Source organism: Tupaia chinensis, unplaced genomic scaffold (assembly GCF_000334495.1).
Source record: "Tupaia chinensis unplaced genomic scaffold, TupChi_1.0 Scaffold000416_1, whole genome shotgun sequence".
NCBI classification, from domain to species: Eukaryota; Metazoa; Chordata; class Mammalia; order Scandentia; family Tupaiidae; genus Tupaia; species Tupaia belangeri.
This window is the reverse complement of record NW_006159921.1, coordinates 442,978-462,740: the sequence shown is the minus strand read 5'-3', so window position 1 is coordinate 462,740 and position 19,763 is coordinate 442,978. Positions and strand designations below refer to the sequence as shown.

General features: G+C 37.9%; 1 protein-coding gene and 1 pseudogene across 1 annotated transcript in view; one reads left to right on the top strand and one right to left on the bottom strand.

Moving 5' to 3' along the window:
- Positions 1-8,559, top strand: part of DHX40 (DEAH-box helicase 40) — a gene marked incomplete in the record, with an annotated part of 51,582 nt that extends 43,023 nt beyond the window's left edge. The window contains 6 exon segments of the mRNA XM_027774232.1: positions 35-149; positions 1,124-1,232; positions 4,808-4,902; positions 5,811-5,880; positions 6,163-6,391; positions 7,258-8,559. Of these exon segments, the coding sequence (XP_027630033.1) occupies positions 35-149; positions 1,124-1,232; positions 4,808-4,902; positions 5,811-5,880; positions 6,163-6,391; positions 7,258-7,397 (758 nt within the window).
- LOC114008924 (rRNA-processing protein FCF1 homolog pseudogene) lies at positions 2,928-4,698 on the bottom strand (annotated as a pseudogene).
- Positions 8,560-19,763: the final 11,204 nt, after the last annotated feature.

The window sequence follows — 19,763 nt, the reverse complement described above, 5'->3', positions numbered from 1 at the left end:
TAGAACTGAATTGCCACTTCAATTCTCCTTTTAGTTGATCCAGAATACCAGAAAGAAGCAGAACAGAGACACCGAGAACTGGCAGCTAAAGCTGGAGGATTCAACGACTTTGCAACTTTAGCCGTCATCTTTGAACAATGCAAATCAAGGTCTGTAAGGTAGTCCTTTCTATTGGAAAATTTCATTTGAATAAATACCTCAGTATGTACTTACTATGTGACTTTAGACCTCAAGGTTCAGTGGGGATGATACTGACTTCAAGGTATTTTGAACATCAGTGAAGTTATCCATATTAGGTAACTGTTACTTAGTAGAAATTTATTTTATTTTTTAGGAACTTATTTTATAATATTCTCTTCTTCTTTCTCTCTCTAAACTTTTCCTGAAAATGACCTTATAAAAGTATACTTCTATATAGGTAGCTTACATGAGAAATCAATTGGATATTTGGTACTGCATAGATACAAAAAGAAATCCATTTATGAATTACTTTTTAATTTAGTCAGAGACACTTACATATTGATTTTTTCAAATTTGCAAAAGTGATTATTTTTATTACCATCATAATCTTCTTTATATTACATTGGATTACATATAACTTTACAGTGTATTACATTGCTTTTTCAAAAGAGAATGCCCTGCATGTCAGTCAATACAGAGACAGTAATCTCCCCGCTTCATCATTCAATATCTTTTCTATGTTTTTCCCAATCATTATTATTATTATTCTAATTATTTTTTAAAACAGTCAATCACTATTTCTCATTTTGCATGTAAAAAGACTTTACCCATCATGAAATACTTCTCAGACCAATCCAGTTGAGAATACTATACATGTCATCATCAACAGGTAATAAGCCATATCTCTTTCTCACTAACATCCTGCCTCTCTATTGTTCTCTTGCTATCTTTCTTTATCCTCTTCTCTTCACCCCCCCCAATTCCACACTGTCCTATTCTCGTTAAGTACCTTCACTGCTTTTATGTCAAAAGTGATTTTTTTGTACTTGGTCAGGTCTCATAAAAGAGTTGATGGTTGCTTGTAGGTTTTAAACTTTGTTATAGAAAATAGTGTGTTAGACTGTCTTTTTATTTTTAAGATACTGGTATTTTTGTTTTATAGTGGAGCTCCAGCTTCATGGTGCCAAAAACATTGGATTCATTGGAGGTGCTTATTTTCTGCATTTCGTGTGGAAGCTCAACTTCGAGAACTAATCAGGAAGCTTAAACAGGTGATTACTGGGCTAGCAAGTGGCATGGAAGTTAAGAGGGCTGGATTCCACATGGGCGACTATGCAGTTTGAGTCCTAGACCCAGTGGTTTATAAAACACAATGGGCTCTTGTGTGTGCATGCTCAAAATCCTGAGAGGAAAATGGAGAAGGGATTGCACTGTGGTCATCCATCCAGGCAGTGATCTCTCACTTTTCCTCTCTCCCTTTCTTTTCTGATTCTCTCTGGTGAGCACAGCCGCCCTATCACCATAAACTAAAACAACAACAACAAAAAATCCAGGTGATTAATGGTGTTGTTATTGACCTATATTTTGGACCTATGTATTTAATCTTGAATTTTCATTGATGAACAGTTACTTCTTAATATCCTTTCTAGAGGCCAGCAGGTGGCATAGTGGTTAAGGTGCCAACCACAGTTTGAGTCTCGGGCATGAGTGGCTTGCTTTCTCACTTTCCCTTTCTCCCAGTCTCTCTCTGGTGAACACATGTGCCCTATAGCAAACTTAATAATAATATTAAATAAAATAAATAAATAGTTTTAAAAAATCCTATTTTGTCATCTTCTATTTCTATTTCTACATACAGCCATCTCCCAGACCCCATGGAAGATTGCTAGTAGTAACAAAGCAATTTTATCTACAGAAATGAGATTTTTTTTTAAATTATTTTATTTCATTAATTTATTATTGTCATTTTATAATTTGCTGCAGGACACATGTGCTCACCAAAGAGACAGAGAGACATAGGGAAAGTGAGAAAGCAAGCTTCTAGATCCAGGACTCGAACCACAGTTGGCTATGTGAGAGATAAGCACCTCAACCACCGTGCTACCTGCTGGCCCCAAAATGAAACTATTTAAAAATAGCTTTACTGAGGTATAATTAACATGCAGTAAACAGCACATTCTTAAGGGATATAATTTGATGGGTTTTGACATCTGTTTAAACCCATAAACAAATTGGGTTGTGGGGAAAGTCATGACATATTTTTTTCTGTTTTTTTTTTTTTATCTAGAAATGCTTTATGATTTTTCTGACAACCCAGTATCACTACAATTAAGATAATGAACATATCCATTACCTACCAAAATTTCCTCATTGCCTTTTATAATCTTCCCATATTCCCTCTCAGCTCCCCCTTCTTCCCTTATTCAGGTACTACTGATCTGCTTTCTGTAAGTTCATATGTAAGTTTGCATTTCCTAGAATTTTACATAAATGCAACCATATGGTATATTCTCATTTTTTGTCTGGCTTGTTTTACTGAGTATAAATATTACTTTTTTTTTTTTTTAATTCTTGTTTTTTATTGTGGTAAAATAGCCACAATATAAAATTTATGATTTTTAAATGTACAAGTCACTGGTTGAGTACATTCACAATGTTGTGAGGTCACAGTTCTTTGTTGCTTGGTATACAGTGTTTTGCAATTTATTATTTCATATATGTGGTTCTCCTTTTGGTAGTTGTAGATGGAAGAGTAAATCAGGTCCTTTTCACTCCATAATGGTCAGAAGCAAACATCTTTTGAAATGTGGGTTTTCAAAAATAAGATTATTTCAGATTGTTCCGAGAGATTTATCACTGTACATATGTTCCTTCTACAGCAAAGTGATTTCCCAAGAGAGACTTTTGAAGGCCCTACCATGCATGCCTGGTAATTTTTGAGAACATGCCAAATGTTGTGAACTTTACCTTGGGTATGTTCTATTAGGTTGTCAGAAAAGTCATGACACATTTTTACATAGAAAACTGTGTCATGAAAATGTGTTACGACTTTTCTAGTGCCCCAGTAGATTTTTTTTTTTTTTTTTTTCATGACAAACAGCATGTTTAATGAACTGGCAACAGAGATATTCGGTCAAAGAAAGGCAGAGGAACTTTGTCCTTTAAGAATTAGAACCGAGGGGCTCCATAATAATCTGGCATGTGTTCAATGTTGTATCTATGGTTAGAAATATACATGATAGGAACTCCTGGGATCTTCCAGATTTTTCGTTTAAGGTCTCGGTCAACTGTGGCCACGATGTAACACTTGTGCTGAGTTACTCTCTATACTAAGCAGTCATCCACATAGGTTCCTTTATGTGTACATGGTAATCGTTCAAATCTTGGATCCTTAGCGATCCTTAGAGGCACTCGTTATTTTTGCCCCAATTTTTCGATTTCAGCCATTACACAGTCAGTTATACAAGGGATACACTTGGCATACAGACAGTCCATCATCGACTGCACTAAGTCCAGTTTGGCTTTAATGGAAAAGTTGATAAAGTTGGTATCAACCAGGATGTGGTAAGGTGGACCCAGCTGTGTATTATATTGAAAGAATAAGCAGGAAGGGTGTTGGGGGACATCTCTTTCCTTCAGTGTGCTAGGATCTTTCTTTTCTTTCTTTTTAGGTTTTAATCTATCCTTTTCTTTAAGCCTCTGATCTCAGACTAAGCATTCACTTCATGGTCGCATACTTTGTTTTCTTTTGTTTCCCCATGCTCACGCCACACTCAGGTTTCTTCCCCCCCAATAGATATTTTGATATTCCAGTTACTTGGAAAGTGTTTAATTTTAGGAGGTCTTGCTTATAAGATTTGCTAGGTGGGATGAGAACAGTACTGTATTCTAGAGCTAGTTAGTCTTTCTTTCTTTCTTTTTTTTTTTTAGTTGCTAGCTAGTTTTATTTAATACCTTACATATTTGAGTAACTGATTAAAAAGCAAATGTTAATCAGTGTCTTAGAGTTGCACAAAAGGAGAACAAAAGAGAAAGTGATGGTTTCTTTGCCAGATTCATCTGGATGCAGGGCCCACTCAACCTAGAGCTTTTAAAAGCAGCAGTTAGAATGAATACTGTTCTTAGAGTCATGGCTCCCAGGAGTCGTGTTTTCTTTGTTTCTTGATGCTGTAGATGTAACATGTAGATGTAGCTAGTTATTCTTCACTACTGAAGCTACATACTTCTGAGTGTTCTAGCCAAAGCGGTATGAATTAGAGGTATTCTAGTCTGCCTCTAGGAACAGGCACCATTCCTAGCCCTGTGTAAACAATGTTACTACTTACCCTTTTGGGAGGTTCTCACATTCATGTACTAATCAGTACTTAGATGAACACCTGAGGAGGACCTTCTGCATATCTATGGAGTTCTTCCTTTCTCTAAGCAGTTCTTGTCTCCTGAACTCTGCTCCTGTGAATTTTAGCAATATAAGTGTTCCTGGACTTTGTCTCAGTTCTGTCTCCTTAACTTAGTGAGTTTCTGGGTTCCATTTGGGTTTTTCTTCTTTGCACATTGGTCTGGAATCTCTCTCAAGGCTGTAAGTTGGGGCAGTTGTTGGATTTACTTCATTTCTTTCCCATTTCTCAGAGGTCACAGTTCTTTGTTGCTTGGTATATAGTGTTTTGCAATTTATTATTTCATATATGTGGTTCTCCTTTTGGTAGTTGTAGATGGAAGAGTAAATCAGGTCCTTTTCACTCCATAATGGTCAGAAGCAAAAATCTTTTGAAATGTAGGTTTTCAAAAATAAAAGGTTATTTCAGATTGTTCTGAGAGATTTACCACTGTACATATGTTCCTTCTACAGCAAAGTGATTTCCCAAGAGAGACTTTTGAAGGCCCTAAACATGAAGTACTACGAAGATGTCTTTGTGCAGGGTATTTCAAAAATGTAGCTCGAAGGTAAGCAATATGGGCTTAAAAGAATGATCAAGAAATATTGCTGTATTTGACTACAATATTGAACTGTTTAAATATGTAGAATTCAGCTGACTTTGTTGTATAGCAGTTGAAGCAGTGTAAGAGCTGGATAGCACGTGGTCAATCACAATTTAAATCCTGGCCCCGGTGGCTTAGAAAACTGCCAGGCGTGTGTGCCCATAAAAATAGATGTTAGTGTGTTTATAAAATACCTATTTTATATATAAAGTACCTATTCATGTTTATGTAAATATTTATATTCATAAATACCCAAGCTGTGAGAGGGATAAGAACAATGACACCATAATAGCAGTGAGTACACTTCCTACCCAGTCTTGGACTTGGAACAACCATCTGCCACTTAAAGGAATTAGACCTTTTTTGAGAAATGAGGCTGGGAAAGTGTTAGATTAGCCCAAAACATCTTACTTTGCCAGTAATCAAAGAAGTGATTAACAAAGGTTGAGGCCATGTCAGAAGTACACAGGAGCCAGCTTGAAGAAGCTGCATACATGCCTGGCTTGGTTTTCAAGGCACGGAGGTGGGATTCAAACTGTGGTCAGATGTGTGGTATCTGATTCTGTGCACAGCACTTAATCACTTTACTACTGAGATGGTTCTCTTTGTTTACTTCTTTGTCTTAAGTTTATTTATTTCTTTCCTTCATGAGAGGGGGAGGGAGAGAGAGAAAGAGGCAACTCCAGAAGAGTCTTCATGCCATGATCCACCTTAGCTGACCAGAACCATTGACCTGCATGTACATACTCAGCATGTGTAAGGGGCCCTTGAGATGTAAACCTGGGACCTTTGGTATGGCGTCAGCATCTTGGAGCATTGAACTTTATGCTGTGCTGCCATAGCTGGCCTGTTATTGGTTTTTCTGTTTATAGATCTGTTGGGAGAACATTTTGCACAATGGATGGGCGTGGAAGCCCAGTTCATATTCATCCTTCTTCAGCAGTAAGTATCTTATTTTAAATAAAAGATGAAATTTGTAAAGGTGTAGGGATGAGTAACATACAAATGTCTTCTACTATTTGCTTTGAGGTTAAGTTTATATATCTCTGTAATAAACATCTGTGAGAATATTGACTCATCTGTGAGAATATTGACTTATCTGTGCCTTCTGTTTGATTGAAGAAGATAGGAATTAATTCAGAAGGGTTTGGGCTATTGTTTGGTTGGTCTAATATGAAATATGTGTTTATAGAGTTTTCATACATAAATGAATTCTTTGTGTAGCTTCATGAACAGGAAACCAAACTTGAATGGATAATTTTTCATGAGGTATTAGTTACCACCAAAGTCTACGCAAGAATTGTGTGTCCAATCCGTTATGAATGGGTGAGAGACTTGTTACCTAAGTTACATGAATTTAATGCACATGATTTGAGCAGTGTGGCCCGGCGTGAACTGAGAGAAGATGCAAGAAAGAGATGGACAAATAAGGAAAACGTAAAGCAGCTAAAGGGTAAGTAAGGCATTATGCCTTACTGCTTCCCAGTAGTGTTTTAAATTTTTATTTTATTCATAAAATTTTTATGAATTATTGCCTCAGAATCTCCTTTTTTCCCAAGAGACTTTTTCCTTGAAACATTAGGTCCCTAGTTGAAAGGCATAAACGATTGTAGTACCAAACCAGGACAGAAAACTTAATTGTCAGCTCACATACACAGCTGAATAATGGAGCATATTTAATCATATTATCTTTCTTCAACATCATGGGGAAATTGAATAGTGAAGAATTTTGCCCAAGAATCATGTAAGAATTTGGAAATGTTAGCCATTGGGGACTGCAGTGTGGCCATTCTCCATGGGAAGCGCTTTCTTACTTTTCCTCTCTGCAGTTCCTTCTCCATTTCTCCTCTTGAGATTTTGGGCACATAGGCATGAACACTTGTCATGTTTTTTAAGCCACTGGGCCCAGGACTTGAACTGAACAGTCTGCCATGTGGGTAGAGCCAGGTGCCTTAACCACATCACTGGCTGTCCCATCCATGCTCTTATTTTTTAATCATAGACTACATTGTTTTGAAAGGGCAAATTTTAATTTTCTCTTCATTCTTTTTTTTTCTCTTTAAGAATTTTTTAAATAATTATTTTATTTAACTTTACTTATTTATTTATTTATCTATTTTAATTTGACCAGAGAGGGACAAAGCAAGAGAGAGGAGGAAAGTGAGAAAGCAAGCTGCCAGGTCGAGGACTCAAGCTGTGGTCAACTATGTGGGAGTCCAGCACCCTTACCTACCAAAGCCAGGACATCTCTTTCTCCTAGAACTTCTCGTACTGAATCTGAAATCTGAAGCTTTATTGGGTTAATTGCATTTTTTTCAGATGGAATATCAAAAGAAGTCCTAAAGAAAATGCAAAGGAGAAATGATGACAAATCCATATCAGATGCACGGGCTCGTTTCCTTGAGAGAAGGCAGCAAAGGATCCAAGACCACAGTGATACACTGAAGGAAACAGGCTAAACAGTGAACTTTCTAATTCAGGAAGTAGGAAAAGCAGCCAGGAAATGTGCTTTTACTTTGCCAGTTATTTTAATACTACCAAGAGGAAGTGGTCAGCAGCTGTAACTAGCCTGTGAGCAAATCAAAGCTTATAAAGCAAAGCTCATTAATACCAACAAATGGGATTTTTTAAAGAAAAGATTAGGTTGCAGAGTCATAGGCAATGATACATGAAACCAATGAAAGACAATACGTGTAATATTTTCCTCACTTCAGTTTTGCTGGCCTTAACTGGTATCAAACGCTGTCATTGAGATATTTTCAGAGGACATTGACATGTATTTAATCAGCGTGTATTCCATTTGTATTGAAGCATTGAAAATTATTTTCCTTAAATCTCTTTAAAGCCTTCTTATTGCTATTAGAATAGTATTATATCAGGTATGTGACCATTTCCTTCAGAAGGCTGAACATAAGAGGTTTTTACTCAGCAATACTTAGATATCTAACCATCTAATTCCTACAGAGCTTTATAGATATTTAGAGAAAAGACTTTAATGAATTAGTAAATAAAATTGCCTATGGCAGAATTCTTTCTCGAATTAATCCTTAAATTGATTTTTCCGGGATTATACAAATTCCTTTTTATATGAAAGTATATTGTTTTAAAACAGTAGCTATAGCCATTAACCAAAGGACAGATGATATATTCATATATATATATATATATATATAAATGTTTTTTTAGCTGTACATACATACTTGTATCAGCACCATGTATGTAGGTGTGACAGTACTTACAAACAGCCCCTCCACCAGGCCTACTCTCTTGCCTTGAGCTGGGTGAGTAGGGCCATTTAATCATCTATTATACTGATCTTGAGATGGGATTTTCAAAGTAGACAACACTGCTTCACCAGTGTTTCAAATTGGAACCTCAAAGCTAGTTCGTTTCACACTCAGGCCACACTCAGCACTTGCCCACTCTTGTTTACTGCCTTGTATTCTAGTTATCTGTGTATTTGTCTGTCTCCTTCACTAGATTATACGCTCCTTATGGGCAGGGACTATGTCTTTTCATCTCTGTATCTTTCATGGGACCTAGCATAGTGCTTTGCACATAGCAATCACTCAATGTTTGTTAAATAAAGCTATTAGTATCATTAAAACTTGAAAGACAGTATAATGTGTGTTTTTAGATATTTTTGTGTACAAATTTAAAATCGAAAATATTTTTAGGTAACTAACTCTTTTCCAGTTATTTCCCATGGTATCTAAACAGTTTCATGTTCAATATGAGAAACTTGAAGTCTATTGAAAAATCACACAGGCACACAAATTCACGTGTTTGTGTTTTAAGTAAGGTAAGTTGGTAATGGTTTCTTCAAACCTTTCCAGCATTGTTAATTTGTTCATTTTTCTTTAGGGTTCTAGACCTTCTTTCAGAACATTAATCATTTAGTCCTGTCAGTTTCTCTTCTCAGGTGTATATATTATATATATTAGTGCATATCCTTAGATGTGGTGGGTTTAAGTGTGGATTCTTGGGATGAAAACTCCTAATTCAGTAAATATTTATTAAGCACACATCCTAAGTCTACAGTCCATGTTCAGATTTCATCAGTTGACCCCATAGTGACCTTTACAGCATTTTTTACATTTAGGATTCAGTCCAGGACATGTAGTGTATTTAATCTCTTTTAACCTGGACAAGGTCTTTAGTCTTTGTCTTTCATAGCATTGAAACTTTTTTGAGAGACATTTTTGCTATAGGGCACGTGTGCTCAATGAAGAGCCAGAGAGACACAGAGACAGAAAACAATAGCATTTTTTCTTTTTTTTTGAGAGGTTTTTGCTATAGGGTGCATGCACTCACCAGACAGACAGAGAGAGACAGAAACAGAAAGCGAGAATCACCCCCCAGGGGGATGGCCACATCACAGTCCCTTCTCCTCCATTCTCCTCTCAGGATCTTGGGCACGCACTCACATGCACCTGGCGTGAGTTTAAGCCACTGGGTCCGGGACTCGAACCGCAGTCGACTACATGGGAGTTCAGCGACAAAGCCATTATGCTACTGCTGGTCCCGAGACAGAAAACAATAAATCATCCCTCAGTGGGGATGGCCACACTGCAGTCCCTTCTCCTCCATTCTTCCCCTGGGCTCTTGGGCATGCACACACATGCGACTGGTGTGATTTTTCAAGCCACCAGGTCTGGAACTTGTAAAATGGTCAGCCATGTGGGAGTCCAGCAACCTAACCGCTATGCCATCTGCTGGCCCCAGCATTTTTTAATAATATAGGCTAGTCATTTTATAGACTGTCTTCAATTTGGGTTTCTCTAATGTTTCTTTGTGGTTATACGCTTTTGACTGGGATGCTACATAAGCAGTATAGTGTCTTTCCTCTGGGGTATCACAACTGGAAATGTAGGGCATTTGTCCCTTATTGGGGATATTAATTTAGAATATTGTATTGTTTTTCATTTCTTCAACCTACTTTTTTTTTTTTTGGTCAGTTGATGTGTGCACTTTGCAGAGGGAAGGAGGGAGGGAGAAATCGGCCCCTAATTGGGTATGGTCATGCCATAATCCCTTTTCCATTTCTCCATCCTGTTAGGATTTGTGGCAGGCATGTATGTACACACACACCTGGTGTTTTTTCAAGCTGCTGGGACTGGAATTCAAACAATATTTAGTCATGGGATGTAACTTCTTTAACTACTACACTGTGGGACCAGCCTAGCCTATTGGGAGTACATTGGGAACTAATGGAATACATTTTTTTGCATAGAAAAATACGTCATTGACTTTTTCTGATGACCTAATAGTTACTCTTCTAAGTAATTTCAGGGGAGAGACACTTTTGAGATTGTGAAATATCCTGTTTCTTATAAAATACGACCCTCTGGATATATCATCAGTTGATTATTGATTTCTTCTTAAAGAATTATTTTATTTAACTTTATTTATTCATTTTTAATTTTGACCAGAGAGGAAGAGAGAGAAAGAGAGAGAGAAAGTGAGGAAGCAAGGTACCAGGTCCAGAACTTGAACTACAGTCAGCCATGTGGGAGTCCAGGGCCCTTAACCACCATGCCACCTGCCAGCCCTGATTATTGATTATTTTTGACTGAATCAGTTTTATTCTTAAGATTGCAAAGTGATTTTTTCCCTAATTCTTTTCTATATTTATGTCTTGGCAATGTATTATAAGGAAGAGCTTTCCTAGAAGGAGGAATTTAATGAACAGATGGGTGCTAGGAACAGTGTAGTTCAAGACCACAAAACCCATAGAGTGAGATGGGTGGCAAACAGTCCAGTTTACTTGGTCCCTAGAGTGTGTACATGAGAGTAGTAGCCTGGAAACTGTGGTCGAGGTCAGATTATGGACATCTTTGAAAGCCAGCGATCGAGTTTGGTATTTTTTTTGAGGGGGAGGGATATGGGTTTCTTAGAGGGGAATGACATTATTACAGCTATGTGATAATTGTGACAATGGTATTGATAAGGATTTTAATGTCTCAATTTCCACTGAAAAGGCTGAGTAGTAGTATCAACTAGGTGGATCTAGTTAGGGTGAGAAAGTGAGTAAAGGTGCTGGTTATGTAGAGTTTGTTCTTAGAATGAAAATTTACCTTCAGATTACTAAATGGAACAAAACAAAAGTCAAAAAATAGGCTAAGGACATGGTCATTTATTTTCTAAAAGAGAAAACATAAATGGTCTATCAGTAAAAATAATGAACCTTATTAATTAGGGACATGCAGATAAAACTAACATGAGCCAACCAGGTGGCATGGTGGTTAAGGTGGCTGGATCCCACAGGCCAACTCTGCTATTCAAATCCTGGACTCTGGCTTGAGAAATAGCCAGGTGTGTGTGGATGTGTGCCCAATACCTCAAGAGGAGAATGAAGGATAAGGGATTTTGGTATGGCCATCCCCCCCGGAAGTGGTTTTTCACTCTCTCTCTCTCTGCAAGTACATGCATCCCATAGCAAAATAAAAACAAAACAGTGAGGTGCCATTTATTCCCATCATATTTGCAACAGTTATATGTCTTAAGAGTATTGGTAAAAGACAACAAATTGCTTTGGTTTTAGAGAACATTTTGGCTATTTCTGGGAATGTTAATGTGTACCTGAGATTTATTAAATCTACCTCTAGATTTATATTCTAGAGACTTTTTAAGATTATGTAATCTCTTCCCTATATAATTTGATTCCAGTAGATTTACATTGCTGTTTAATGTTGACTATATAACAAAGTTAAATGCAACATCCATAAAAAAGTTAAACGCAACCTTATTTAAAATGCTAAATACACCTTTGTTTCTATTATGGTGGGCCTGTAAGATTATATTATGCAGCCTACATGTATAATAGGCTATGCCATCTAGGTTTCTATAAGTAGGTTCTGACTTTTGTGGTACAGTGAAATTGTCATTCCTCAGGACATCTCTGTCATTAAGTAATGTGTGTGTGTGTGTAGCTATCAATAAGGAAGTGGCTGGGACCAGCAGTTAACATAATGGCTATGTTGCTGAACTCCCATGTACTCAACCATGGTTTGAGTTCCAGGCCCGGTGGCTTAAACTCACGCCGGGCTCATGTGTGTGCGTGCCCAGGATCCCGAGAGGAGAATGGTGAAGGGACTGTGGTGTAGCCAGCCCTCCTGAGGGGTGATTTCTCGCTTTCTGTCTGTCTTTCTGGCGAGTGCACGCGCCCTATAGCAAAAACCTCTCCAAAAAAATAATAATAAGGAAGTGGCTGAATAAACTGATGTTATGTTCTTACAGTTGACTCCTATGCAGCAGTGAAAGTGATTTTTGAGGCTTTTGACCTTCTAAACTGTTTTGCAGAATAGACAGGCCAGTTCACATTCCTTACTATCAGTGTAGGAAACTGCCTGTCTTACTGCACCCTTGTAGTTCCTCAGAAATAATTCTGATTACAGGCAAAAAAGGAGCCTCATTAACTCAGTTGATATATTTATATAATTAATACTTTTTCCATATATTCATACTCTACAAGAAATAATAAATTATCTGATTTAAATTTGATAAGGAGGCCTTATAGTCTCTGTTGCAACAGTTCTGCTATTGTAGTATGAAAGCAACCAGAGGGACCAGCAGTTAGCGTAATGGCTATGTCGCTGAACTCCCATTTTACTGACTGAGGTTCGAGTCCCAGACCCGGTGGCTTAAAGTCACGCCGGGTGCGTGTGCGTGCGTGCCCAAGATCCCGAGAGGAGAATGGAGGAGAACGGATTGTGGTGTGGCCATCCCCTCTTAGGGGTGATTTCTTGCTTTCTATCTCTCTTTCTGGTGAGCGCACGCGCCCTATAGCAAAAATCTCTCAAAAAAAATAGATTAGGGGCTGCGCCTTCACAAAATGACGTGGGCACAAGACTACCATTTCATGAGCAGTGAACCTATGTATGTAAAAATCACAAGGTCCAGGATTTGAAACATTTATATTCACCATCTTCCTAGCACTTTCTCTCTCTCTCTCTCTCTCTCTGGTGAGCACATGAGTTGTGAAGCAAACTAAAAAAAAAGGCAACCAGACAAAACATAAACAAATGAATATCACTGTGTCCCAATAAAACTGTATTTATGAAGAATGAAATTTGAATTTCATACCATTTTTACATGTCAAAATATACTGTGATTACAATTTTTACCACTTGTAGTTGAATCCAGAAGAACTACTTTTCCCATTGCCTATATAATTTAAATGATCATTTGCAAGAAGTCTGTTTTCTTTTTTGTCTTCATAGCAGAGCTGATGGGACTGAGCATAATATTAGCAATCAGTTCATTTAAATTGTAATCGTTATTCTCTCAAACATTTTCAAATAATTCTTATTAGCTGTTCCTTTAAACTTATAAAACATGAATACAAAGTTCTCATGTGAAGCTGTTAAAGATTTTTCAAAGAGAGTAATTAAACATATCACTTGTCCAAATGAAATCCACTTATTTTTTCTAACCTAATAAATGGTTATTTGGTTATCATCTAAAACATAGGGATTGAAATGGGTTAATCCAAAACATAGTCTAGTACCCAGTTTGGTTTCTATGTGAGGGAGGTATTTATAAATGATGTGCTAACTCTAGGTGTGACTGTTAAGGACAGAAGTTAGCCTCCTCTTCAAATTAAATGGGTAGTACAGTTAAAAATAGGAAGAGGAACCAGAATTAAAAACAATGAGTATTGGTATCATTTTGAGAAGGGCTTTTTTAAAGGCTTTTACAATGTAGTCTGCATCTTGGGTTAACACTAAGTAGGTCAAATGAATAATCTGAGTGCTATTCATTCTTGCGGATAGAAAAACTTGAGTCAACTTGGACTATAATTTTCTTTTTACAGGTGCGGCACTTGTCTGCCAGTGTACAGCTCCATTTAATTGCCCTTAAAAATATGGAATTTGTTAGGCCTTCCTCAGTAATGAGTATAATCTCATCTCATCTGATCTAGTGGCTCACCTAGACAGTAACTAACTGTAAATGAGAGACTGTAAATGCTGTCTTTATTCATTTAGTTTCTATTTTCACCATGCAGAAAGCCTTATGTTTGAGTGACTGGTGGTCCTAACCTAAAGATACCTTTTTATGACTCTTGGTGCTAATAGTGCTAGCTTAGAAGAGGAAAATTCAATCACTTACTGTAAGGTAAGTCCAGCAATAGTGATACAATGGTAGTGCAACTGTACAATGTTGGAAGCACAGGCAGTGTTGGGGTTTGGTTCTGGGCCACCCTATACACAGTGGGCATATAAGCATGCCCACCATCGTGGTTTAAAAAGGGTGCTTGTCTTTTTTTTTTGATTTGCCAGAGGTCACATGTGCTCCCTAAAAAGAGACAGACAAAACGAGAGGGAGAAAGCACCCCCCACAGGATATGGTCATGCTGCAATCCCTTTTTCCCTCTTGGGATTGTGGGCTCGCACATGTGTCCTTTATGTTCAAGCTGCTGGGTCCAAGACTTGAACTGTAGTCAGCCATGTGGGATCCAGCTCGCTTTACCACCAGACTATGGGCTAGCCCATAGGATGCTTGTCTTTCTGTTTCTCTCTCATGAAAGAAGGAAATTTTTAAAAATTTATGATCATCACCATTATTTTGAAATTGTTCTACAATGCATTTACGCTCACCAGAGGGAGGGAAGGTGAGAAAGCAAACCACCAGGCTTGGGCCTTGAACTGCAGTTGGCCATGTGGGACTCCAGTGCCTCAACCACCACGCCACCTGCTGACCCTGAAATAAGTAAACTTAAAAATATATAGTAATAAAACTTTTAAAAAAGTAATAAAAATCTGAGGTAGGCTCATAATGTCACATATTGAGTCATTAGAAAAGTTATGACACATTTTTGCATAGAAAAATATGTCATAACTTTCTCGATGACCCAATATTCTTTATCACTGGAGTGTTATAGAATGAATAGTTGCATGGCTGAATTCTGTACATTAAAGTTGTTTGGAATATGAGCAATCAAGAAAGGGAAATCATGGGGCCAGCAGTTAGCATAATGGCTATGTCGCTGGACTCCCACGTAGTCGACTGCGGTTTGAGGCCTGGACCTGATGGCTTAAATTCACGCCAGGCGCATGTGTGTGCGTGCCCAAGATCCTGAGAGAATGGAGGAGAAGGGATTGTGGTGTGGCCATCCCCCCTAGGGAGTGATTTCTCGCTTTCTGTCTTTCTGTCTCTGGCGAGCGCACGCGCCCTATAGCAAAAACCTCTCAAAAAAGAAAAGGAAATCACCAGGTGTTTGGGTTTTTTAAATATACAATCTACTTTTATCAGTAATGACAAGATGTAAGGCCTTTTTTTTAAGTTTCTAATTAGTCCTAGGTTTGTTACATATTCAGATCAGGCTACATTTGCCGGAGTACTATACAAAGTTGTCCTCCTATCTACTTTCTTTTTCAGAAAGCCTTTACAAAATTTAAGGTCGAATGTTAATTTTATATTGTAGGTACTAAAATGTTTGTTGGAGTCAAGTTAGGTCATAATTCCTTGAAACTTTGGTATTACTGAGTTAGCCCAAACTTCTTTGCCAAATCCCAGTCCTTAACCATCCTGTTCTGAGGAAGTCAGAGTTTACTACCATTAACAGAGCTACAACTATGCATTGCTATTGGTAGAACTGTCCCTAGAGTGTGACAGGGCTTACTGCTAAAGGTGTTTGTAGGTCATGCTTTTGAACTGGAGCCTACTAACTCTAGGAGGTAAAAAGAGTTTCTACATATTTAGAAATGGTGTGTGTGGGGAATGGCTCATAAAGATCATTCTCATTCTCTCATCCTCATGGCCTCTTCATTCTATAGACCCTTTCAAGCTTTTTGGACTTTTGTTTTTAGATGTGAAAGGAATGTTGTGACTTGGCATCATACTCTGTTTATCAGCAGGGTTAAAATGTTTCTGGGTGTTTCTCTCTACAGTGCTTTTCGAATCACTATATTTAAACCAACTTTCCTGAGACGACTTTTTATGGTAATGTCACAAGCCACCTCATTCCTGATCTGATTTAACCTTTAGAAAACATGGGTGGGGCCTATATAATATGACCAGATTCCAGGCTAGATCTCCACAGGGCTAGTCTTGGGTTTTCACACAGAAATGATCAATGCTGATACAAAATAAAAGCTCACTGTACAACAAGACTTCAAAAAGTTCGTGTAAAATGGAGTTAAAGTACAAATTTACGGGGCCAGCAGGTGGTGTGGTGGTTCAGGGCGCTGGACTCCCACGTGGCCGACCATGGTTCGAGTCCCGGACGTGGTGGCTTGCTTTCTCACTTTCCCTCTCTCACACTCTGTCCCTCTTTGGTCAAATTAAAAATAAATAAATATAAAATAAAGTTCAATAAAATAATTTTTAAAAAAAAGTACAAATTTACTTTGGTGCAAATGAAATGCATAGTTTTTTTCACAGTACACGTTTTCCATAAAGTTTTTGAAGACCCCTTTATAGATCTTATGATGATATGCTATAAAGCATGTCTACATAAATGTATAAAGTTTAAGTCAAGTCTGAGCAATGAAAAATGTCAAGACTGTAAAGTGCAAGTCCATTTCATACCACAAAAAGGGCATTCCATTTTTTTGGTAAATATTTCATTTTATAGTGGGGAATCTTTGTCTATAATCAGTGCCTTGTGCAGGGCCCAAATATGTAATACCTGAGACCCAAGGGATATTCATTTTCTTACTGGTACTGATACACTGCTCTTTATCTTGCTTGAACAGATAAAGAGTCTAATCCTGCTGGAATTCCTATTGGTGGCCCCATGGGACTGGGATGTTTCAAAGCTGCTCTTTAAATGGCAAAACCAGTTATATCTTACTTAGATAATGCTAAAATATATCTCACATGGCTTCATTAAAATCTGAATTATAAATATTTGGTATAATTTATTTTTAAAATTGTCTAAAGTTTCTGAATATCTGAGAAATGTCTTTGCTTTGTGATTTTTGCAGTGCAGCTACTTCAAGCCATTTTTAAAAGATCAAAATAAAAGGCAAGGGCCTTAGTGCTATAGGTGCTTGAAGATAAACAGCTATAGTGAAACTCTACAATGAAAGGGATTTTTTTGGGGGGGGGTTTGTTTCTTGGTGTTTTTGTTTTGTTTTCCTTTGAGGTAATTCCATTAAGGGAGATAGATACAGATTTTAAAAATCTGTCTAAATCAATTAAAGTTCCTGGCATAAGATGTAAAATCCATGGCACAATACGGGATTCCTGTAAAGGTTTATATAAGAAACTAGCTCTCAAACCAACAGACCAAACAATGTAGTTTGTGCTAAAGACATTGTGAGACCCATATAACGATCTACTATTGATGAACATTCTGATACAAATAGCTTCAAGCTGAAAGTACCCGATCATTTATTTTAACATGGCTACCTTACTAAATCAAAAGCCAAGGTGATAATTCATTCAAAGCAGTAGTCCTATTAAAAGATGCTGTCTTAGAAAAGAACATTCGCAGTAACAGGAGTTTTATGGTTTATGTTATCTGTTCTCTTTTCTAACTTAAGATTTCTTAGGTTAACTGTTAACAGTGCAGTGCCTTAGCCTTTGGAGGTTCTAAACTAGGGATTTGATAACTTTTCTCCTGCACCTTTACATGGTTGGCAAGAACAGCATACTCTCATAAAAAGCGTATCTTACTACCCCAGCCCCAACTTCTTATTTAAAGAGAGATTTATGCTATAGGGCATATGCCCTTGCTATAGAGACACAGAGACAGAAAGTGAGAAATCCCCCCCGCCCCTCCAACCAGGGCAAATGACCATACCACAGTCCCTTTTCCATTCTCCTCTGGGATTTTGGGCAACATGTGCACGCCTGGTTGGGCATGAGTTTAAGCCATCCAAGTCCGGCACTCAAACCATGGCTGACTACATGAGAGTCCAATGACATAACCATTATGCCCTCTGCTGGTCCCCCAACTTACTGATCTTAAAAAGGCATGTTTATTTTTTTGTTACTGTTGACTATTTTTTTTTTTAAATGTTTATCTGCTAGACCTTTTCATTTTGAATTTGTAAACTTGAGTATATTCAAAGTGATCTGAATTATCAGTCTTGCTTTTCTTTAAATAGTTTCTGGAAGCAACACATTCATTAGATTTCTATGTGTGATGACACTGCAGTCACTTGAACAGAACCTCAGTACACTTCTTGGTTAGATATTCCACACCAAATAGCTAAGCTAAAATCAACTGATTTGGGGATTCTAAATGTACTTAAAGTTACATTTATATCAAAATTCAAGACATTAATAAATTTTGGTGGCCCACTCTTGTTAGCTCTTGCATCCCAGATTCTGAAATTGAAAATATTTTGATTAAACTATTAAATTACTGTAATAAAACAATAACTGTCTCAGATTTTGTCTACTTCCTAAAGCAGCTTTTATATTTTTAGACTGGTATTAGAGATAGAAAGGTTATGTTAACTGTTGTAGAACACAAAATACATCTTCAAGTAAATATTTGGCTTAGCAATACAAAAATTTTGTAAGCATATACACACTTACAACATGGTGACAAGGCTTTTCTTTACAAAACAGTCTCTTTCTTGACTGCCCTCTTAACTGCCAGATTCTTCTCTCATCCTCAGTATATGAGACATAGTATTTTGGGAAAACCACCAGACACATCTAAAATGATTAAGCAAAATCTTCTCGATGCAAAACTGCTTAACACACAAAATTATTGTATACTCAAAAGTTTTGTTCTGTAACTGAAAAGGGCACTAAAAATAATTATTGTGGACTTGAGATTTTTTTCCTCAAGATCTTCCTGAGGAAGAAACTTCTCTCTTAAGACAAAAGGCACAGAACTTACTTTTTATATTGTATTGGTACTGTAATAAAATATCATAGCTTTTAATTTAGCATGTTGTGGGAAGGGTATTAATCGATAATAAATACCGTAGATACCTTAATGCCGTTAGACGACCCGATGCTCCGGCTTTGAAATGCTTACATCCCACACTGCTAATATACAGGCAGTGTTGAGGTGGTCCCAATGAAATACACAGCTAATAGTCTCTTGCCTCCAAGAACCTTCAGGTTTTACCAATTATCCTTAATTACCTAAATCTTTTAAGATTCAAGTTATCTAATGTGGCTAAAAAAAATACTTCTGTTACAATTTTAGTTCAATCTTTTAGCGCTATCAGATTCAAATTCTGTAATTCCAAACTGATCACTAAGCCAGACCAACACATGTCCGCCAAAATGTCTGCAGAAACGTTAGGAAAAGCTATCACAAGGCCAGCTTGAGATAACCCGTCAATGGCCTTCACTGTCCTTCAGGTAATTATCTGAGTAACACCCGAAGAAAATGCTGGTTCTACAATAGTTAAGAGTCAGGTTCTTCCACCGTCAGAAGGGCATGTGTAAGGACAGGGAGGATTTTAAACTCCATTTCGTCGCCCCCTCCCGGGGCTGTAAGAAACCACCCACTACAAGAAACTAGGCGGGGGAGGAGTACTGCAACCAGCTGCCAAAGGAGCGCTCTGCAGCGAGGCCGTTTCCCTGAGTCACGGAGAGGGCGGGAGGCTGGGCCCATCTGCCCGTGCCACGTCCTGTTCGTTAGCAATTCAGTCGAAATAGGCAGGGGCCGCAGGGGAAGGAAGCGGCACCCACCATGCCTCAAGGTGGCCCAACCACCACTTTACTCCCAGTAGACGCTGTATTTCCCTAGAACTGTCCATTCTGGCAGCAGGAGCCGACCCTTCCCTACCAGCATCACGTGCACCTGGAAGTACGTGGGTGGGACCTAAAGCGCCTGCGGAAATGACGTCGTTCGCCCCGAGTCGCATGATGTGGCAAAATGCAAAAAAAAAAAAAAAGGGGGGGGA